Source organism: Alligator sinensis, unplaced genomic scaffold (genome assembly GCF_000455745.1).
Source record: "Alligator sinensis unplaced genomic scaffold, ASM45574v1 scaffold1118_1, whole genome shotgun sequence".
In the NCBI taxonomy this organism is placed as follows: Eukaryota; Metazoa; Chordata; order Crocodylia; family Alligatoridae; genus Alligator; species Alligator sinensis.
The window spans coordinates 321,940-345,636 of record NW_005842070.1 but is presented as its reverse complement, the minus strand read 5'-3'; the positions used below and the strand labels follow the sequence as shown (position 1 = coordinate 345,636).

Here is a 23,697-nt window from a genome sequence, read left to right as displayed (position 1 = left end):
GAAAGAGTAACTGGAGAGGAGGGAACACAGAGCAGCATGCAGGAGAGTGCAAAGGCTTAAATCAGCCATGCCACCCACATCCACGTTCAGTTTCAGGACTTTCCCAAACTACAACGTGCTCCAAGATCTTGATTCAGGTTCATCTCTGACCGTAAGATGAGACACCAAAATCTAAAACTGCTAAAGCTCTGCTACTAAATAGGAAATTCTCACAGAAAGAATGCGTACAGAGGTTAATGAGCAAAGGAATCAGATGGCAGAGACACATTCATATTTGTTTCTGGGGTGGCAGAGGATTGACTAAAATGGTGAGAAAAATCAAGATGCTGGTATGAAGATCATTCAGATAAAGGGAGGCATGCTGAGCCCAGGTGGCCTTTTCCTGCTAAAAACTCCAATGCTTCTGTCAACAATGAAGAGCTAAAAAGGAATTTTTCACCCTTTAAAACACACGATACACCACAACCAACTCCTCAAGCCCTTGTGGAGGCATAATTGCCACTGAATTCACCAGGAGCTAGCAGAGAGTAAAGTCCTTTAGGATTTGGCCCAGTGACAATTTTATTGCCAGACTGAGCACTCGTATGTTTTTTTCCTGAAGTAGTTTTAACAGGGGAAGTGTGAAACCCCATAAAGAGAAGTGGCGGTAATGGCCAAATATTAACTATAGCAATTCTCAGTAGAGCTCCAGGTCTTCCTTTTTGTTTCAAGACAAGTCAAATGTGATGATTATATGTGGGGTCTGGTGCCAATGTTCACTTGCCCTTAGCTGGGATCAGTCTCTGTGCCAAATGTATTTTCCTACTCATAGCAAAATGAATGCCACAGCTTAAATATTTATAAAACAGTTGTGCTTTACAAAGAAGGAAACACTTCAGCAAACAAACCTAGCAAGAGCTTTCTCTAGTAAGGGTAGGGTTCTTTAAATGAAGGATGTCCTTAGCACAGGTGCAAGTTTGTTTGTTTGTTCATTTTTTGTGGACTTATATTTAATTATTTCTTCTTTTTTTTTTTATAATTGGCAAAATAAGCCTAATAATGGAAATGAAAGCACATGCATCATTATATTAGGTCAATGACTGGTCAATTTGTTTACATGAATAATCTCATTGACTCCGGTGGGATTACTCATGAGAAGTAAAAAATAACCCCTACATCATTTTTGCATTATAAAGTCCTCAGGACTGAGACACTCCACTGATATAAATCAGCATAGACTTCAATAAAGCTTTATGGCTTTACACTAGCCCTTTAATCTCAAAAACACATTGTCCCATTACCCCTACAGGGAAGATTAGTGAATGACTAAATCAAGGTTGCCAGTGGGAAATCACTGTTCCATTTAGAAGCTGAAATGGAAAAGAGATATCCAAGTGGAGCAGTGAAATACCAAATTCCCAGTGAGACCTTAAATATAACAGTTCAAATTTAGCGTATGTCAAGAGGCAAAGGACATACTAGCCATGTGCTTGGTCTTAATGAGGACAAAGAATGGAGATGAGTGGCTGCTTAGCAACCAGGTGCCTGAAGTGAAATCCAAAGTATAAAACCAGAAGTTAGTAAATGGTATCCATTTATAACAAAAGTTACAAGGATGAAGTTATCATCAATCTTCTGTTACTTAATGCATCGGCTTTCATGTTTAACTTCTGGTTGGAACAGAAGAAAGATTCATTTGACCGATGCTGACAACAAAATGAATCACAATATTGTTGGGTTTGGTGGGTTTTTTAGTTTGTTACTGCATGAAGTGGTTTTACAAGCTAAATGGTTAAAAGCAGTGCTGCAGCTATTACCACTTACCTTAAAGCTTTCAGCAGCTCGCCACATTTACACACTCCTTGCCTGTTCTATAGGCCAGCAGCTCTCTTCATTAGCGGAGACATGAAAAGAAGAGGAAGGGATGATGCATTTGCAAGTCCTGTTACAAAACAAACAACTTGTTTTTGTCATAGATGTTCTCTGTTTAGTTTAAATTGTAATGTGTTTTGACTTATGTACATGTTTACAAAGGAAGAAGAATTGACAGTTACTGAGTGGAGTACGACCTCGGCAGATGTTCAGATTTTTAATCTAATTTTTGTGATTTGGATGCTAAAGTAAGTGAAACTAGATTAAGGGGTTTTTTTTGAAAGATGAGCTAAGAGGTTATGCTGAAAAATCACAACAGTGGCTTTAGATTCCCTGGTTCCCACTATTGAGAGAGAACATAAAGGTGAACAAGGAATGAACAATTCACACACACGAAATCTTGACTTCCCCACACATCTCATCCACCTGAACCTAAATCAAACCTGTTCTGTGGTTTGAAAATGTATGATGAACTGTGGTTATTCTAAAAGAGCCTATGCCTTTCAGGAATTGCTAACAGAATATTTTGCTTCTAGGTTGTCGGTTCTGATTTGGCTTGGGAGTAAGCCAAGCATCCGGAAAGGTACAGCTAGTCAAAACTTGTCAACAAAACTGCTCTTCATGGGCAAATTGGGTTCTTGACCAAATGAAATTTCTGATTTCTGCAAAAAAAGTTCTTATTTTGTCAAAAATGCTAGAAAAGTACCTGTGCTTTGGCCAAAAATCTAAAAACCTGGTTCCTTAAATGCTTTTGTGATGCCTTTTGAGAGCTCTAGTTCAGATACCTCATGTTATCTTCTTCCTGAACCGGGTTCCTCCTGGACTCTATTTTCCATTATTCACTGTGGCCATGTGATGGCCAAGACGTACCACTTCCTTGCACTACAACAGAGATTCAGTCCAATTAGGGAACTCGGCAAATAGAGAAGAGATGTACAGGAGCAGAAGGCGTCTGAACTATACCAGCCATGAGGCAGTGCAGCAGCATGTCAAAGTATTTTGGTGTTTGATTTTGTTCACCAGAAACTCAACATTTTCAATGAAAAAATTTTGCATTTTCTCATTAGCTCTAATTGGAAAACCGTTAAGTTGTCTGTCTACAATGTATTGCTTTTCAGGCATATAGAATCCAGGTGCTTTTCAGTTTGAAGTTCCTAAATCCACTGTGAAGTTGAGGGTTTGTGAAGTAAGTCGGGGTATGTCAATCTGAAACAAACAGCTGCATAGGTTTCACGATGTGCTGAGATGTTGTTTATGGCACCTGTTATTTCGAAGGGCACCAGTTCTCTGATTAAGTCCATCTGAGTGGAGAACTAGCATCATTGATGTAAAAACAAAAGGCTGATTGGCTCATCCTTATTTCAGCTATCTGCTGCAAGTTAAGCAAGCTACAAAGCACCTGGATATGAATGATCTGGGCTCTAGTGTACAATCTCCCATTAGATAGGTGTCCATGGAAACCCCAATTGCAACCACTATTCTTGCTGGAAGCCTCAGCAGAAACCAAGGATGTCACGGGCCCTTCCAGCACACTGGTATAAGTATGCTGGTCTGAGAGACTTGATACTAGAGGTGGTTCAGTTTGTTTAGTCCAAAATTATTTTACTCAAAGCAGCTTGGGTGTGATGAATTTTTCCCAAATTCAAGGTCTGTTTCTAACAGACTTCTGGTAGTTTGCCTCTAAGGTGAGGACACTAGAAGCTCAGGATCTCTTTACCTGAGTAGTCTGGAAATGTGGGACGCTTTGGGTTCCTGACACTGAGGCAATCTGTGTGATCTCCAGAGCCGAGATAGCTACAGGGGGGCTCTGAGACTGTCAGTGAAATTGATGTTGTTCTTTTCAAAACGAAACTGACAAGCATTTCGGTTTCATCGGCCAGCTCCAGGGTGTGGGGTTTCTTGTTGGCTTGAAATTGTGAACATTTTTGTTTGTGCTTGATTTGAACTGAAACCACATTTCAGCACCACAAAATTTACCACAACTCGGAAACCATTTTTTTTTTTGGCCCACTCTATTTTATACGATTGAATTTGTTCCCAGAACAGAGAGGAAATTCCGGACTCCAAAACTACATTTAACATCTTTCTTCAGCACTAAATTCTCATGAACAATCCTTCCTCTTTAGTTTGCATTTATTCATATAATTGCCAATCCTGAAGTTCCATAGTGCTTTGGAATATTTCCAGTTTAGTTGGAGAAGGAGATACTAAGAATCGGCTGAGATTTTCAGCCAACTATATTAATATATCAAGAGATTTTTAATATAGGGACAGGTTTCAATGAGGCCAACAAGAATTTGGATATTTATCCAAATTTTCATGCTTTGAGGTCCAGTGAGTAGATATCCACATGTACTTTCTCTGAGGATGCCTGCAGAGGGCTGAGCCTTTGCCACTTGAAGTGACTTCAGAGAGGCTCATTATCTGTCAGGATTTGCTGCACTGAGTTTCATAGGCTTTTTTAGTCATTATTAATCTCGTAAGGTCCAGAGTTACCAATTAGGATAGTGTTGGACGCTTTACAAATGTGAAATAAACCAGTCTTCTAATTCATAATCTTGAAAGCTGAATAGGAACAGGGCTCTACAGGTAGGTACTCTAAAAAGGGACCTTGCAGAAACAAGCTCTACAGGTAGGTGTTGAATACAATGTACAGAAAACTAAGAGTGACAGTAATAGGAACACAAAGCTGCATGTAGTAGCTAAGGATACGATCTGGAGGCATTGTCATTCTTTGTTATATAAGTGAACAAGAGATGTTAATGAATCTCTAAAATGCCACCTACCTAGCTTTATCATTACACACTATGTAAAAGGCTTGCCCTATGACTAGTTGAATACAGCATCCAGGCAGGCACTTAGGGACTTTTTTTTTTTTTAATGCAAAACTAAATACATTTATTCTAAAGCCGTCCGTGCAATGTGCTCAGGGGAATAACACAAATATCATTCACAGAAGATTCTGCAGTACTGGTCACTGTCTGTTATTGATCAGACCACTGTGCTTTCCCAAAAAGGCTGGATATAGACCTCTCAAACAAATCTATAGACCAGATTCTCAGCTGTTATAGTTCAGTTAACTGAAGTCAGTACAGTTAGTCCAATTTGTTATTCAAGTGCCTATCTATAATCATGACACCTGCATTTTTAAAAAAATAAATCAGGGAGCTTTTGCAAATAAATATCCCCAGCCATATGACCATTTAAAATATCCTTCTATGTGGTTAGTACTATTGATTGTGCTGCTTCTCTCATTAAACAAATAAAAATATGTAATATTTCTGAAGTGAGGTCTGTAGGCTTTGGGAAGCATTAATGAAGACACATTAAAATCTTAGTGCCATGCCCTCTTAAATGAAAGCCAGGAAAGCTTTGGAACTGAGCTTAAGAAAAATTTTGCCTTTTGATTTTACGAAGTAATACCTTTGATGCTGGCACACTGTGAGCATTTTACTGTGAGCCAGATCCTTATCTATTGTAAATCAGTGTAGCTCTGTTCATGCCAAATCAGTTTGGCTACTCAGTTGACACCAGCTGAAGACATGCCCCTGTATATTTTAATTTATAGCATGCAGTACTTTAAGAAGTCTGGTTAACTTTTGAAGAAAAATAAAATGCATTGCACAAGATGACGCTATGGCTTGAATGCTTCTAGTTCCAAATAACAGAATGTACTCAGACTAGTATCTTCCTTTTGGCTAGGGACAGAAATTGCACACCAGCCACTATAAGTGATCAGAAACCAGTTCAAATCTGTAACACACCAGAAGTTCAGTGCACACTCAAAATGGCCAAAACCAGTTTAAAATAAACCTGGATGGAGGTAGTATCGGACTTCACTAATTTAGGTTATATCAGTTCATTGAAACTCCTTCCCTGATCTCTTCCAGATTCAACTTAACTCACAGTACCCCAGCATCCCAGGATTCTTTGCAGCCCCCCACAATAGGCAGGCTAGCCTTAGCCCACCTAGTTTGCTCTAGCAGAGCAGAAAGGTGTGCTCTAGCACTCCCTGGCATCTGGCCTGAGCTACTGAAGTTATATGGCTGCATTTCCAAAATCAAAAGTGATGATATGTTCACTTGCTTATCAATTCAATCTACCTAATTTACACTAATCTGTGAAGATTAAATGGATTCAACCTTGGACTTTTTAACTATTTGCACTTAGCCTTTGTCTTTTTTTCTTCTTCTTCCCCTTATTTGAAATGTTTTTTTGGTTTGAGCCCTTATGTTGAAGTATTGTATGCTTGTCATACTATCTATGTGAATCTAGCCAATGCTTTTTGGCCCTTGCCTGTTGCAACAATGTAAGTATCTGAATGATTTTGAATCTAAGTGACCAGCCAGGGTGGAAAAAAAGTACTCAGAACAGAGTGGATGTTTATCTGGCAGTGATGTGTGAAGTCTTTTTTGATGCTGCATAAGTAATAAATTGAGGTTGCAAAGGGTTGCATTATGGTAAGCTGAAGGACAAAACTGTGGGTTATTTATTTAGTCCCATTTCCTTTTCTTTATTATTTGTAATTTATTCCCTGTTTTCAGTAACACTGGAATAAAGAACGGAAGACAAAAATTGAAATTCTTCTCTCACTGTATGTTTGAGTCCTGAGGTGGGAGAAAGAGAAGGCAATTGGAGCTAAAAACTTAACTGTATGGCCTTCAGTGCATGAAGTGACAGACTTGACATCTTGAGCATGTAGCAGCCCTTACTAGCCTCACTTTGTAGGTAGGGCCAGAGTCAGCCTCCATTGCTCAGTAAGTGGGTGAGGTTGCCTAGGTAGAAGATGGTAGAAAATGTACTGCTCAAGACATCAGAGCAGAATTTCCAAAAAGGGAGTTGCCACTTACTCCTCTGTACTCCCCAGGATGATGTTGTTGATGGAGAAGAGGGGGTGAAGGACAGCATGAAGGAGAATAAAGTCAGCTAAGCTCATAGAGGACCTAGAGGAAATGAAGTCTTGAAGGAAAGACCAAGAAACTTAAACTTGACATAGGGGAAACACGGCACCAGTGAAGAGGTTGAAAGTGGCTTGGACCACTCAGTTCAGTGAGGAAGAGACAGGATCTTAATAGGTGTTTGAGAGGGACTGTACTGGGTAATGTCTGTGCCTTAGAAGTCAGAGAGCAGGATGTTACAGCAACAAAGCAAGGGACAAAAGCCTGGACAAAATATTTTGCTGTCTGGACAGAATGACATTGCTGTTAAATTGCATGAAACAAGAATTAAGAGGGAGCCAAATTAATTGAACTCCTCACCCCTTCTGTGTACATCTCAACCCAAAGAAATGATGAGCAGTTGGCTGCTTGCTACTTTAGGACACGGTCCAGCCCTGGCACAGCTACATGCTGTTCACTTTGCAATCTCCTCACACCTAAGTTCAAATTTTCCAGTCTCTTTGTCTGTCTGTGGTTTGAGGGACATGGAGAATCAGGAACTCTGGAAACACTGTAAAGCTATTGTTTGTAAAGAAGCTGTCAGAGCCTTTGAAACTTGAACAGGAGGATTGCAGTACATAATACCCAAGTAAAGGTTAATCAAAATTGGCTCTTGCAGTTATCTGTGTCAAGGCCCCAGGGTGCAATATGTGCAGTCAGTGAGTTTGCATGGATGATATCATAGTTCTAATGAGGGATATTTATTTTTGCCTAATTTCAAAGCCACAGGAACATCCTGGGTTCTAAATCTAGGGTTCTTGTTCCAGGAGAGCCAGAGTTGCCAGCGCTCATGATTTTATCACAAATTTCACAGTGTTTTGATTAAAACTCCCACTTTGTACTCAGAAGAATCTCAGCTTTTATTTTAAAATACATTGTAAAAAATTAAACTTTTATCCTTCAGATTAGAACGATACATAAAAGGAAATCCAAATTAATGACTTCAAACAACCTCTGGATTTTTCATAAATCATAGAGAAGTAGGGCTAGAAGGGACCTCCAGAGGTCATCTAGTCCAACCCCGCCTTAGGCAGGGTCAGTCATACCCAAACCAGCCTATACAAATCCATGGTCTAACCTATTGGCAATCTTTATTTCAGCAAGTCTCATTATTTTTTTCAAGCCCATCTCATGATATTTGAATGTTTGGACTTGGTAATGATGCTACCGAGTTCCTGCTGTCACCACCAAAAGTATCTCTGGCTGATTTAGAAACAAAGTTTCCCTCCCCTCCATGATTTTGGCCCTATCTCAGAATTATCCAGATTTCAGTGGTCTTTAGATCTATCCAGAGCTTACTGGTGTGTTTTGTTATGGGTTTGACTCTCTAGAAAAATTAGGAATCCTGACTCTGTGACTATGTTCTTTCCTCTGGAGAGATAAATGTGCAGGACTTGATTCCTATTTCACACCAGCTGAGCATCACATTAGCTCCATTAAAGTCAGTGGTATCGCAGCTGCATTGCATCAGTATAAGTAAGATCAAAATCAGGCAGACATGCATGTTTTTAGAAGCTTTGTTAGCAACAGAAAGAACTAAGTTAAACAATGGCAAATTGCAATGATAGAGAGGAAGTAGAATGTTTAAAACTATGCTTGCTTGACTGCAGCATAATGCTACTTTGAGATTTTATATTTTTACAATTTGAATTACTTTCACCAAAAGTCTGTAGTTACTTTCCCTCCTTATAGCTTTTTGTTTGGATTGGGTTCCCTCCAGTAAAGGCAAATACGAAGTAACAATAGATTATTAAATACCTACAGCATAAGGATTCTCTGATGGACCAGGTTCTTAACGCTAGGTGATAACAGGTTAGTACTTTGGTGACCTGAAATTTTGAAAACATGACACCAAATTCTCACTGATCATTCCCATTATACTGTCATACGTAGCTCTGCAGAGTGGATACTAAGCAGTGATAGGATCGATAGGGTGTCATTTATATACTATTTGCAAATATATTACACAAGCAAGTCATTCAAGCCACAAAGTACAAGCTGATTAAAAAAAAATGCAGCGTGTTCATTACTGTATGTATGTAATAATTTATAATATATTTTTTCACCCTTGTATTTGCATATAAAACAAGAAAATTTACATATGCAAAACATGCCCTGCCCAATCCAAATGGGTGTGAATTCTACCATTTGGTGCATGCACTTTTCAAGTTTACATGAGTCTTAATGCATACATTTACTCATACAAAAATGGGAGGTTGCAATACAGCTTTCTTTTAAAACTGTGGGTCTTTCTGTCCAGGCAATAAAATGCCTTCAGTGGAAATGACAGTGTATCTGAGACTGAGCTAATAAGATTAAATCAATCCCTCTCAATCTGTTGCCAAACTAGCAAGGCAGTTGTTTTGTAGTAAAATAAATACTGTGTTTTATAGCTAAGTCTTCTTTCCATTGCAGACACAGTCATGTCTGAGATTTAATTAACTTCATGTGGCACTGTAGAAATAGATGGCAAATCAATAATGAATGCCATTACAGTCACTTTGTGCTGCTGTAATTCTCTGTGTTTCATTGCACTAATTAGGTCTGATTTCTGTGAGAGCCACTTCAATAGCAAGGAGGTGAATTATTGTTGAGCTCATAACTGTCACTAGGGATATGAGGTAATCTCAGTAGAGACTCTAATCTCAGGTGCCAGTGGTTTAAGGGAAAGGGAGGGGGAGGAGGAGAATGTCACATATTTTATTGGTGTGATTATATTGTGTTTCACAGGTGCAGTGATTGAAAGTATTAAGCTTCTGCTGATGTAGCTACAGAAAACCACAACTAGCTTGCTCTTGGGCTTGATATTTAACCATTTCATCTCTCTTTTCTACCAGTGAGTAATGGGAGTGAGCAAGAGCTTTTATTTTGGTGGTGAACATCCTTGGGTCCTTGCTATCAGTCAGGAAAGAAATGTTTTCTGAAAGCAACACTTGAAGGACTGCTAGGATCTCTTGGGTTAATTCATTCAATTAGCCTAAGAGAAGCAGCTACTTAAATAGAAGGGTTCAAAACTGAGGTGCTGAGAATTTTATAGTATAGTATAGCAAGCTAGAGCGCTGTTAACTGGAGATATGAGGTAAGGCAGTAACACTGATGGGATTTACTACTGGGAAACCCAGAAGAAGTACCTGTGTACTTATAATGACTGTTCAGATAGCTGCCTTATTCTGTTTATATTTTTGTAAAGGGTGGAGTAGAGGCTACCCTGCATCATTTGTATGAAGTGTCTGCCCACTTATAAGGCTTCCTAATAAGTGGGGACAATGTATGGTGGAAACTGGGCAGAACAGAACCCCAAGGGTTGCAAAATGCAACCACAAATTTTGAGAAAAATATGTGATCTCTTTCCTATGTGTTCATTTGAACAATCGCACCCAATCATCAGTATTTCTAGTGTAAATAGTTGCTAGTATAAACTACTGTTCCTGGTTACCACAGACCGTCTCCGCTTGACATGGAAAATGTCTTTCCTATGACAAACTGGCCAAGAGAATAATCTCCATCTTTGCTGCATTTGAAATAATGTAGCATGAATGGTGAAAGGGAGGTACTGTAGATTAGAGATGAGTATCTGCACCTCCTTTTACATCTACTTATCTCTGTTAGAGATAAGTAACTTTTCTTAGCATGCTTTCTTAGCATGCTTAGCATGCTTCCCCCCTCCCCACAACTGCTTGTCCTCTTTAGACTGCAGAGCTTGTCAACCTGCAAACTCTAATGCCCATAACAGTAGCTGCTATGCCTCACTTAGTGCCCTTGACAGATCTGCATTAATCCTTTGGAGAGAGCACTGACACGGTACAATAGGCAGCCTGAACTACAGGAAAGTAACACTGTATGACTTTGAGCATATGATGCCTTTCATCTGCTGCTCAGTATTCTGATAATGACTAAATGACATGATAGCTCTTGATCTTCAGTACTTTTTTCTTTTAAAAACTAGAACTCCAAGTATCAAAGCCAATAAAACAATGTTGCCAATGGTCCATACATTTATGGACACTCCATTTAAAAAAAACAAAACAAAACTAGAAACGCTAATCCATAAAATCCATTTTAAAAAAATACCACAAAAAAACCCTAAGCAACCAAAGCTTGATTGAAGCTCCATCATCAGAAAGAAGCTCAAGGCACTGTTGAAGGAGAGATGCAGCAGGACAGTGCCATCTGGTATCTAACTGGGATTGCAAAACCCTGCATGGTGCTCTTGTCAGGGCTTTGTGGCTCACGGAAGTGTCTCTAGTTTCCTTCCTTCCTACCTCCCACCCCAGCCAGGTGTGACTGCTGTATCCCTGCTGGTAACACTGCTCACCTTGCAGATAGGCAGGCAGTAGTCCTTAGGGGTTTGTGCTGGGGCAGGGGAACAGGGCTGGCAGTGGTAACAGGTGCAGTCAAAGAGTGTCAGGTGTTGAAGTAAGGTACTTTTTGGTGTTGGGCAGTATGGTGTAAAATGATTGTTGCAATCAGGCCGGGGTTGCCAACCCAAGAATTTTTTTGATTGTCATGTTGCTACAGTTGGTGTCAAAACCCTAAATTTGAATCCAGCCTTAGTCTAGGGTCTGAAGAAGGGTTACAGTTACATTATGTAAAATGTGTGTCAGTAAAATAAATGTAAAAAGCTTGCAGGTTGTCAGTAAACAAACAAAAAAAATTCTTGATTTGGCAATGCCACAATAAACATTTTCTTTGCACCATATTGTAAATTAAGACATTAAAATATTCCTAATTTATGTTACTGAATTCAGCTGTCTTGTAACACCATTTAAAGGCTATTGTTGAAATGGCTTTATGGGCTGCTTGTGGCCTGTTCATAGGTGACTTGCACTTCAATTTTATAGGAGCATATATTCTCCTTTATATTCTAGATGTACGTGCATTACTGCTTGTAATGTCTTTGTTTTTGTATCTGAAATAAGACAGCAATAGAGGTTTCCAGTCAAGTCAACTAGAGTAACTGGTTTTCTATTAACAGGCTTCAAGCTTAATTCATAAATTGCTATTTTGATTCTGGAGCTAATTTGGTAGTTTACTGCAGAAGAATCATTATATGCCAGTCCTATCCATGGAATAACCCATTCAAAATATTCTAAGAGCATCAGAGGATTACATGGATAAACAAAGTCAGCAATGCACCAAACCCCACCCCCCCACCAAAAAAACCCCCACCATGCTGTCAAAGTTATTACAACTGTTTTGTTCCTTGTATTGCAGCTGCAGAAACTGAAGCGATCACTTTCTTTCAAGACCAAAAGTTTACGGAGCAAGAGTGCAGACAACTTCTTTCAGAGGACTAACAGTGATGTGAAGTTGCAAGTGGATTTGCCGCCTGAGGTGAGCACCAGCACTGGCCAGCTCCCCAGCTCAGAGAACCAGACCTCCACCCCTACCAAAGTCCAACAGCAGGCAGAAAACAACAAGGCTCACGTTTTTCAGGAACACATCTTCAAAAAACCCACATTTTGTGATGTATGCAACCACATGATTGTTGGTAAGTGCTATTTGAGTTGTGTGTGTGTTCATTAGAACATGCTGCATACCCTTTCAGGGCCTGTGACTGCAAAACGGTTCTTGAGGATCCTCAAGGACTGGCCCATATCAGCCAGTCTGTTCAAATGGTAACAGTTTTCTAGTTCTCATGCAACTTTAGGGTGTGTGCATGAAAAAGGTAACAGTTTAGCCCACAGGACACAAGTAGGTGTCACAGGTTGACATAAGGGTATTACCAATCAGAAGCTAGGTTTTTAGCCATGGCACCAAATGCTGCTATTGGTCATATAAAGTCCTGTTGATTGTACTGCTAGTAAAATTAACTGCTCCATGCTTTTTCACTGCTCTTCAATGTGCTTATTACTACTCTGGTTGCAACCTAATCCTGACTTCAGAGTGAAATTTAGCTGTGACCTGACTGTTTTCCAAAGGTTGCCTATACAACACCAATTCTATAACTGGGGTGCATAAGAAGAGGTAAAGAAATGAGATGCAAGTAGAGCTGTTTCCCAGATGCTGCACCTTCTGCATGTCATAGAGGAAATCCCCATGACAGCTGCAAACAGGCCTGTGGAAAGATGTTGTTTGAGGGTGTTGGCCTGCTCATTCATAGGTTAAATGGCTGGTTTTCTATACAGAGGGCTTGATTTACAATTATATAAATCAGGAGTAATACCACTGAAATGAATGGGGTTATACTAGTGCAAGAGTAAGTGGGGAGAAAACTTGGTTCTACATGAGAAGAATAGTCTCATGTAGAAAAAGCAATAAAAGTCTTTGTCTCAGCAGTCAGGTGAAAACCTGCAGCAGTACAGGTCCTTCAAGATGGTAACAGGCTTCAGAATGCCCAGTGTGATGTGCAAAAATGTTATGTCTGCATGGAGTTTGCACATTGAACAGTCAGAAAAAAAATTGAATGCATACTGACCAGGGGCAAAGTCGCAGCTCTGGGGAATGCAACGATGCAGGTGGGGCTCTGCACTACATGAGGACTTAGCCACAGGGTATAGTGAAGTTCCTGGGTTCTCTTCTCTTGAAAAATGTTTATGCTGCTTTCAGTATGTTTGCAGCATTCATGGACATCCTGCTTTTGTTATTTTTTGCAGTTCCTTTGGGGCTTCTGCTTCTGTTGGACTTTTATATTTAGAATAGTTTCATTTACACAATTTAAAAGGTTTAATTTTAAAATATAAATTTCAGTGCATAATGGATTAATGTTCTAGATAAAATTAAAATAGATTAGAACAAGGGTTGGCAACATTTTCCAGGAGTGGGGCTGGAATGAGCCAGCTCAGGTTAGAGGATGACAGGCATTAGGATTCAGCTGCCATCACTGTTTCTCCAAGCTGGTTAGCTGCAGCACGGTGCAGCAAAAGCCCCCTTTCACCAGAGCCTCCATTGCCTGATTGTGGCACAGTCCAGGCAGAGCTCCCCTTCCACCAAAATCCCAGGCAACTGATTGCAGTATGGTGCAGTGTTACATGGCCCAAGGGGAGTCCTGCACTGCTGAATGATGCAAAGCCAGATCCAAAGGTTCTGCAGGCTGGATCTGTCCTGTGGGCTGTATAATATCAGGCCCTCAGCTGTATTTACTGTATACAGCTGTACTGTATTTACTTCCCCCCCCAACCAGGTGGAAGAGCTGGACCGGGACTTCTCTGGTCAGCTTATGGAGGTAGTTAGGTCAAGGGATGTCATTGTCATGGGTGACCTAAACTACCCAGACATTTGCTGGGAAGAGCAGACAGCCAGGTCTGACCTCTTGCATAGGTTCCTGGCTGTATTACAAGACCTCCACCTTATCCAGGAGGTGCACAGCCCCACTAGGGGTAACGCCTTGCTGGACCTGATCCTGGACACTGGGGATGACCTGGTGAGGGGGCTGCAGGTCCTTGACCACTTGGACAATAGCGATCATCACCTGCTGGAATTCACTATCCAGTGCAGGGTATCAAGGGCTTATAGCAAGACTAAAGCCGTTGACTTCAGAAGGGCCAATTTCAATGAGCTTCAGAGATTAGTGGGGGATGCACTGAGGGCCCAGAAGGTAGAGAGGATGGGAGTCCATGAGGGATGGTCGTACCTTAAGGGGGAGATCCTCCAGGCCCAAAGGGTAACAGTCCCTGAGAGAAGCAAGGGAGGTAAGAGTGCTCAGAAACCCCCATGGCTCAGCAAAGACATTGGGTGGCGTACAACCAGTGGAAGAGAGGGGCTATCACCAAGGAGGTGTACTCCTCCTCGGCCCATGAGTATAGGAGGGCTATTAGGAAGGCCAAGGGAGAGATGGAGCTCAGGCTAGCGTCCAGGATAAAGGACAACAAAAAGTCCTTTTTCAAGTATATTGGGACCAAGACAAGGGCACCAGGCAATGTAGGGCCCCTGCCAGACTCAAATGGTAACCTTGTGGCTATGCCAGATGAGAGAGCTGATATTTTTAACAGTTTCTTTGCCTCTGTTTTCTTGAACAGGGACCAGGACATCCCTCCTGCCAGAGGTAAGGGCAATCTCGGAGATAGCTCTGACAGGCCTTGGGCCAGCACAGAGGTAGTTAGGGATCTTCTGGAAGGGCTGGACATTTTTAAATCTGCAGGTCCAGATGCCCTCCACCCAAGGGTGTTGAGGAAGCTGGCAGGGGTCATCACAGAGCCCTTGGCCCGGCTATATGACCATTCGTGGTCATCTGGCCAGGTGCCAGGGGATTGGAAACTGGCTAATGTGGTCCCAATTTTTAAGAAAGGGAGGAAGGAGGGCCCAAGTAACTATAGGCCCATAAGCCTCACCTCAGTCTTAGGGAAGATCTTGGAGAAAATCAGCAGGGGAGATCATGCTCAGGGGCAACCAGCATGGGTTCATCAAAGGCAGGTCCTGCCTGACCAACCTGATTGCCTTTTATGACCAGGTAACTAAATCCTTGGATGATGGTGTCACCATGGACATAGTATTTCTAGACTTTAAGAAGGCCTTTGACACTGTCTCTCACTCCATTCTCATCAATAAATTAAGTGACTGTGGCACTGATGCCTACACAGTTGGATGAGTAAACAACTGGCTGATGGGGTGCACCCAGAGAGTAGTGGCGGACGGGTCATACTCAACCTGGCAAGATGTGAGCAGTGGGGTCCCCCAGGGCTCAGTCCTCAGGCCCGTACTGTTTAACATCTTCATCAGCAACTTGGACGAGGTGGTTGAAAGCACATTGTCCAAGTTTGCTGATGACACTAAGATGTGGGGCAAGGTGGGCACACTTGAAGGGAGAGAGAGGCTGCAACTAGATTTAGACAGACTACAAAAGTAGGCAGATGAGAATAGGATGGGGTTCAATGGAGACAAATGCAGGGTGCTGCACCTTGGGAGAAGGAATCCACAGCATACATGCAGACTGGGGAGTTCCCCTCTTGAAAGCACAGAGACGGAAAGGGATCTTGGAATCATCATTGACTCCAAGATGAACATGAGCCGCCAATACCAGAACGCAGCCAGCAAGGCCAGCCATACCTTGTCATGCATCTGAAGATGCATCTCAAGCCGGTCCAGGGAGGTGATCCTCCCCCTCTATGCAACATTGGTCAGGCCGCAGTCAGAGTACTGCGTCCAGTACTGGGCACCGCACTTTAAAAAGGATGTGGCCAGCCTGGAGAGAGTTCAAAGGAGGGCCACCCATTTGGTGAGAGGGCAGCAGGACAGGCCCTACGAGGAGAGACTGAGGGACCTGAACCTGTTCAGCCTCGGAAACTGGAGGCTGAGGGGGAACCTGGTGGCTGTCTCCAAACTCATCAGGGGAGATCATTAGCAAATAGGAAGAGCCCTTTTCTCCCCAGCACCACCTGGGGTGATGAGGAACAATGGTAATAAGCTGATGGAGAATAGGTTTAGGTTAGAGATTAGGAGGCAATATTTTACAGTTAGGGTGGCCAAAATCTGGAACCAACTTCCTAGGGAAGTGGTCCTCGCCCCTAACTTGGGCAAATTCAAAAAGAAGTTAGATGATCACCTGTCTGGGGTCTTGTGAACCCAGCATTCCTTCCTGCCTGTGGCAGGGGGTCAAGCTAGATGATCTGTTCAGGTCCCTCCTGACCCTAGCTACTATGAAACTACAATTAACTTTATAGGTCAGAGCTGAAGGCAATTAAAAATGCAGAGCATCAAACAAATATTTTCAGGGTTTTGCAGGAAAGAAGTAAGATTTACAGGTTTATCTTCCCTCTCTTTAAAGAGTTTTCATTTCAGATTTGGAAGTAGAGGTAAAAGGGGATAGGGAACACCAAGGATCAAGGGTCAAAAAAAGGTTGGTAGATAAACCTCTGAATGGCTAAAATAACAACTTGTTCTCAAGCAAGCCTGAACCCTTCATCTGTCTCTCATGTGGCTTTGATGTCAAATAACAGTTTCAAAGATTTATGCTCCAAATTAAGTAAGCTCGGAACAAAGTTTGCTCCCAACTTTACATTTCTAGCTGTTGCTCACTAATACAGTGAGTGATTAGCGGGGCTGCAGACACATTTAATTGAACTATGCAAGAGCAGAATACTGCTGCAGGGCTGATACCTGGCAGGAACCACATTACACACATCATTTATTTCTTACATATCTTATCTCCTTTGCTTCTGTTTGGATTTCTGTGCAACAACTCCAACATAACTGTCCTGGAGCATAACCATGCCTTTCAACCATCTGCTTGGGTCTTGCTGTATCCTGAGCTGGCTTTTCCCCCGTAGGGCCTCCTTTCCCACGTATTAGCTCTTTTGCTATTGTTACAAAGAAAAATCTTTTTCCCTTCTAAGCAGAAGCTAATACGACCTGCTTATAAGGCTGCCAGCTGAGTCAGGTGAATAACTTTGGCCTCTGCCACACAGCTGTTGGGGTCTTTCCCCTTGGAGTTGTAAAGGAAAGAATGTTTCCCACTTTACTGCTCAGGTACTCTGATTATCAAATGCAAAAACCTACTCTATTACACTAATCCCTTTCCTTGCTTCTTTCAAGAATCGTATCTAATTTCATAGCCATTGCATTATGGACTGTATGTGCTAATTGGGTTTTAATATTTAGTATAGCTCAATTAAGCCAGATAGCCTGCATACATACTGTTCATTGGAGATGTTGAAACAAATTGGGCAGCTTCTCAGGAAATCGCATCAATCCTATTGTCCAGTGTCATCTTGAAATAGCTCATGTCAACCTATCATGGACATTAGTGGCTGGGAATTTTTATTCAATACCTTTCATTCCTTTATCCAGGATTTTCCACATAAACACTGACATTTAGGGGTAATGAGTCTCTGGCTTAAAGTTTGTTTTTGATTGGGAGGGCTGAAAATATGTTTTGAAGATTGGTAACAGTCACTAGGATGAAGAGTCCAGGAAAATCTTAGCAAGACAGGAGAGGGATTGATTTTTGTCATTGAGAAGGATTCCAGGTTCATGTTAAATAGCCGCTTGGACTATGAACAGAACAACTGCTTGGTATGATGCTGAATGATGTACTGTGCACAGCATGATCTTGCAGTGTGTGCTTCTGTCTTGTCAGGATGTCAAACTCTTAGTGAGGCTTAAGAGCTAAGAGGAAACTTACTGCACAGACAGCAGGCTCTCTATGCTGCTCTTTTCAGTGACAGCAACATTAAAGCAAATGAACGTGAAACATTAGCATCCTACAAAAATATGTGCATCATCTTGCTTTTTGTCATAAGATAAAATTAGCCAAATTCTGTCTTTGGATTCAGGGCAGGCCCTTTATTGCCCCTGTTTGTTCATTCAACAAAAGAATAGTCGTACAATAAAGGTCAAATGCATATAATTGGTTTCAATATACGGAAGAGGATGTTCCCCATGATTGGTACATTGCAAAGTTACTCTCTTTAGTGCCTTTCATGTAGTGCAGTCCAAATTGCTTCCTAAAGCAACCTGAAATATAAAATTCCCATAGAAAAAAATATATATCTTAAGCCCAGCCTTAAAGACAACAGGCCAAATGTTCCCACTTGCTCAATTCCCTTATGCTACAGCGTTACCATTATAAATAAAAGGAGGATTTGGCACAGAAGGAAGAGCTGAGTGTCAGAGTCAATAGGGGAGAACCTTTCAGACTCTAGAGGACAATACCGGATGCAGGGACCATATAACTGAAGTCAGCTGGAGTTTTCTCGCAGTATTGGATAAAACCATAAGCCCTAGCTTTGAGAAACTCCTCTTAACCATGTAAAGAGTGAATACAGCGAAGGTGGGTTACTGCTAGTAGTTGCTGAATTCACATCTGTAGTCACCTTCATAGAGAGGGGGAAAGAAATCTGGTTAGTATAATTCAGTGACGTGACTCAGCTGGGACCACTGGGGCAGCCACTGTGGGTGCCAACTTGCAAGAGGTGTGGAAAAATGGTGACTGCTGCTGCTGCTAGCCTGTGTGTAGAATTTCATTCAACATGAAGGCACCGAGCCAGATTTCCAAGTAGGTGCTGACCTAAAGCCCACAGTGAAGTCCATAGAAAAACTCCCTTAACATCTGTGGGATTTGGATCTAGCTCATAGTGTAGAGCACTTGGGTCATGTCCACTATTTCCCTCCATCAACCAGTGGCCTGCAGTAATAGGTATGATTCAAATGAGTCTTGTAGATGTTGGGGCTGACGATTTTATGCTTTTCTTCCATGGAATGGGGTACATTTTCCTCAGCTGACAGTCAGGTTATGTCTTCTCCCATAACTTTGACCTTAGAAACCAGAATTAAAAAATCTGATTGCTATATTGGGAAAGCTTGAAAATCAAAGTGTGTGTGGACTTGAAAAGATTTCAGTAATACATAGGCCTCTGTCTAGGTGCGTGTTTTTAAGTGTTTTCCGTTTTACTTGATCTAGCTGCAATGCATTATATGAACAAATGAGGTGCTACTGGTTCATTTATTTCTTAACCATTACAAGGAGAAAATTAGATGAACTTCAAAAGGCATGTTACAGACCAGTCCAGCCACCTCCATTTCAGCTGTTCTTCCCAATTTGTTTCCTACCTAGGGTTTCAGTTCTTCTTGGGAGAATATGATAAATCAATTGATATTAAATGAGGGAGAACAAAAATGTCTGGCACCCATGATGACAGGAATTGTAAAATTAACTCCCCATCCGACTTAAAGGCTTAAAAAATGGTGATCAAAACCATGTTCTCATTCTTTTCTTCCAGTCTCTGGTGTGCCATCAGTCATCGTGAAAGTACTTTACACTTGAAAGCAAACATTATGTCAGTACTTTACACTTAGAAGAAAACATTGCGTATTCAAAAAAAAAAAAAAAACCCAACCCCGATCCATCTGTGGCCCCCTTCTCAACATTTTACTCATTGCAGGAAATGATTCAGATGGAAAAAATCTTATTTTCCACACATTCCACGCATAGTACATGTAATTAATTTATTCTTATCCAAGTCAAATATATGTAAAATATCAAGAAATTAAGCTAACTTGGCTTTAAAAATATCCAACATGAAAATCTGTCTTTTAGAACTGTTTTTTCAGCTTCCTAATCAGCAAATAGATATTCACTTAAAACAACATTATTATAAATTAATTGTTATTAGAAATGTACTAATTGAATGCCACCAACAACCTTAACTCTGATACCCAGCCTTGATTTACCACCTACATTCTGGAAATAAACATATTACAAGAGTCCTCAATCTACTAATTAATTAAATAAACAACAATTTTAGACTGAATTTTAATTAAACATTGAGCGCATTGAGTTCATTAAAACACTTTATACATTTTTGTTTACTAAATGTAAACAATTATGTCTTCTGCACAGATGTCTATTTATCCTTCACAAAGTTGTGTGCTGTTATGATTGAGCGCATATTTAGGGGTCACTGGGCAATAGTTAGATGGTGAATTAATATCCTGCAAATAAATGGAGAGGACAAGGTAAATAATTTCTGAATGGATGCTGAGATATCCATAGTATACTCATTTACAGTGGGTCCTATGATCGGCACAGTTCTAACTTTAAGTACATAATAAAAAAGGATAAACATTAAGTAATGGAAAGTTTCAATAACTTCAACTAATTTTATTTTTTTTAATTGTGGTTCCAGCTCTTTGTTGGCAATCAGACCAGGTCCGATCTCCGTGGTGACTATGACAGTAGTGTTTTCTGCCATTAAGACAATTAGTTCCTCCCTAAACCTATAGGGCACTGTGACATGTGCTGTGACACTTTCTGATTAGAAGGCATTGGAGCAGACTCAAATTTGCTGGAAGGCTCCAGCGTGCTGCAGCGTGTCATGTATTCAGTGTCCCCATGTTTCAAAATGGTGGGGGGGAGCTTTAACTAAAACTCATCGAACCAGCTTTAGTTAAAGTGCCCCTGCCACCATTTTGAAATGTGGGACACTGAATGCATGAGACGCTGCAGGTATTTTAATTAGAGTGGCTCCAGAGTGCAGCTCTAATTAAAATGCCCTCTACCCTCAGCCCGGAACAGGTGTATAGCTGCACTTAGTTTTTAAGTTTAGCTCCATGTAATGCAAAAGTGTGTTCTGTGTATTAAACCAAGTTTTTATTTCACTCTTGTATAGATTAATGCAAACATAGGCACAGAGGCCAAGTACAGACATACAAAAAGCCCAAGGTGGAATTGATCTAAGTTGCAGTTTTCTTTGCGTGGTATAGTTTAGATCAGTAGCAAACAGAACACACTCATCCTTTGGTGGGAGGACAAATCTTAGACCAGGTTCTGTCATTTTTCAAACAGTTTTGTGTGTTGAACTTCTGTTCTATTACAGGTATAGACCAGTGTCCAATCATTTTTACCAGTAAAAATGTAATGGCTGTACCTAGCTTTAATTCACCACTGCCTCATACCTGAAGAAGTTTTCAAATCTGCACAAAGTGAAAGTAAAACTCCTTCCAAAATAAAGTAGCATTTTATAATAAATTAGAATTTATTTTAAAATCTGACACAATCCAGGTTCACCATCGTCCTGGGACGTGAACCAATTCAGCTTTTCCAATGAGTCAGTTGTGAGCCTGACAATGGTCAAGGAGCAATTCTGGTGCCTCAATTTTTAGTTCCTACAATTTGCCAGGACCTCTGTTTTGAAACTTATTCAGGAAAGAGCACTTTAAACAGTTTACCCAGTAACACACAGCCCTCATCAACTTGTAGATTCATTCCTTCAAATTTGCTCCAAAGGCAAGAGTGACAAGCGTTGAATTCCCAGCCCCATGGAGGTCTCCCATCCAAGTACTAACTGAATCTTGACCATGCACAAGGGCCAGCCAGTAGACTACAGGGTCTTTTTGAGACAATGGAAGAATCAGTTGATTCTTCCCTATGAGGCAATGTCAACAGGCTTAAAACAACTTTTAAAAATGTTAAGTGTTTTTAAATTCCATACTTCACTTATTGATGGAGTCCAATTCAGATGCAGCATGAACACATGTAGGCCAGCTGCACTGATTTCAGTGGAACTGCAGCCATTGAATTTGGCCCCTGTCATCAGGTCTTGATATGATATGAAATATGACCTGGTTTTTCAGTTGTGGAAGTAGGATTTTGGGGTAAACTATGACCCTTGCGTTTTAGTCTTGGGAGAGGGGGAGTTCCCATTTAGGGAATGATCATGAATTAAATTGACCTGAAGGGTCTGCATTGATGAGAGATATGTAAGCTGTGTGTGTACTCTGTAGTGCCTCTAACTTTTTTTAAAGAGATCTAAAAACTTCATTAGTGCACAGGCTGACACATGGTTCATGATTTCATACGCACTTGATTTAGTTTCCAAGAATGAGGCCCCTGGCACACGTTACAGTTATTGTGTGATAAATGTGTTAATCACACCATAAATAGTAACAGTGCTACGTATTCAGCTGATTTATGGTGCCACAAAGTGGCAGATCAGCCACAAAGTTACAGACATCTTTGTGGATTGTTTGTACAGTGCCATACACTGAATGTGTAGCACCTGATGCTGACAATTGGCTGCTGGGAAGGCAGCTTGCAAGGTCCCCTAGATGGGGGAGCTAAAGGGTGCTAGCCACTAGGAATCTGGCAACTCCTGAGCCTCAATGGCACAGCATTTAAAAATGCCAGGTTTCAGGGAGTCAATCTGAGCCTGCATATTTTAAACACCCCGGGGCATTCAGACCCCAGGATGTAGGAGTGTCTCCCCAGTCCTAGAGTCCTGATGTCCCAGGATGTCTAAAAAATCAGGGAGTGTAGCTGGGCTACCCTGTGGCTGAAGCAACAGTCAGTTGATTATCAGACCCAGCTCTGTCAGCCCAGGATCTTGAATCCACCTGGGACTGTTGGAGCCAATCTGACAATCAGCTGATTATTGGACCCGACCCCAACAGCCCCAGGTCAGAAATATGCAGGGGGCGAGGGGCAACCTTGGATCCAGGACAGCTGCCCCTGACTAATCTGCAAAATCAGGCTGGGGCAGGCTGGCAGTGGCACAATTGAGATTTGAGGAATTTTATACCCCTTCCCAAACCTCATGCCTCCTGCTATGCATGCTTGGCATGGCAAGTGATGTGATGTTTGGCATGAGGCATTAATTTCCTCTACTCCTAGTCACACCATTGTTTAAACATCTGCCAGGGACCTTAGGAAAATCCACTGATTTTTGCTTTTGCAGAATTTAGGCTTTTTAATTAAATGCCTCATGTAGCAAAACATTACATGCTCATGTAGTCCTTATTCAGATTCCTAGTCTCTGAAAGCTGATGGCTAGGCTTTTTCTGTCCTGAATGTACAATATTATCTTTTTACCTATTATTATCAGGGACAAAGGAAAAATATGTACTTTAGGCTCATTCCATGTCCACCATCACTCTCTGCTCTTCTAGTTTTCCCAACCTTCTTACCATTTTCCAACAAAGATACTGCTCTGGGGAAGTGGGAGGTGTGTTGCCATAGAGCTAGACAGTCTCCTCATTTAGCGACTAGGGGAGAGCTATGTATGGAAGTTTGCTTCTGTACATGAATGAGCCTAAGAGGTGATCCAGCCCAATGGAGCTACTTGTGTGGGTGCTGGTTTGGACAGTTGAGCCACTGAAGCCTATTTTTCTGCTGAAAGAAAATTATTTATATGTGTGAATGCATATCTCCACATATTATATACATATGAAATAATGAGTGTGTGAATTATGATATTGCAAGAGGGTGGAGAAATTAGAGTGAGATTTTTTTTTTCAAAAGCACTTAGGGAAATTAGGTATTAACTCTGATGGACTCTGAGTGGCAGTTGGGCACCTAACTCCTTTAAACATTTCTGAAAATCCTAATCTTACTGTATACTGCAGGCTGATCTATTCTGTTATAGCATGTGGGGAACATAAATGTTAAGCATTTTTAAAGCTCACCAACAGAGCCTGATGTGGAACAGCAATTTCAAAACAGGTTAGCTTGAAATGAATGCTGTAACAGTCTTTGATT

General features: G+C 41.1%; 1 protein-coding gene across 1 annotated transcript in view; it reads left to right on the top strand.

Moving 5' to 3' along the window:
• STAC (SH3 and cysteine rich domain) overlaps positions 1–23,697 on the top strand; it is a 115,904-nt gene that overhangs the window by 22,227 nt on the left and 69,980 nt on the right. Inside the window, exon 2 of the mRNA XM_014519933.2 lies at positions 12,003–12,279. Within this exon, the coding sequence (XP_014375419.1) occupies positions 12,003–12,279 (277 nt within the window). The remainder of the gene's footprint in view (positions 1–12,002; positions 12,280–23,697) is intronic.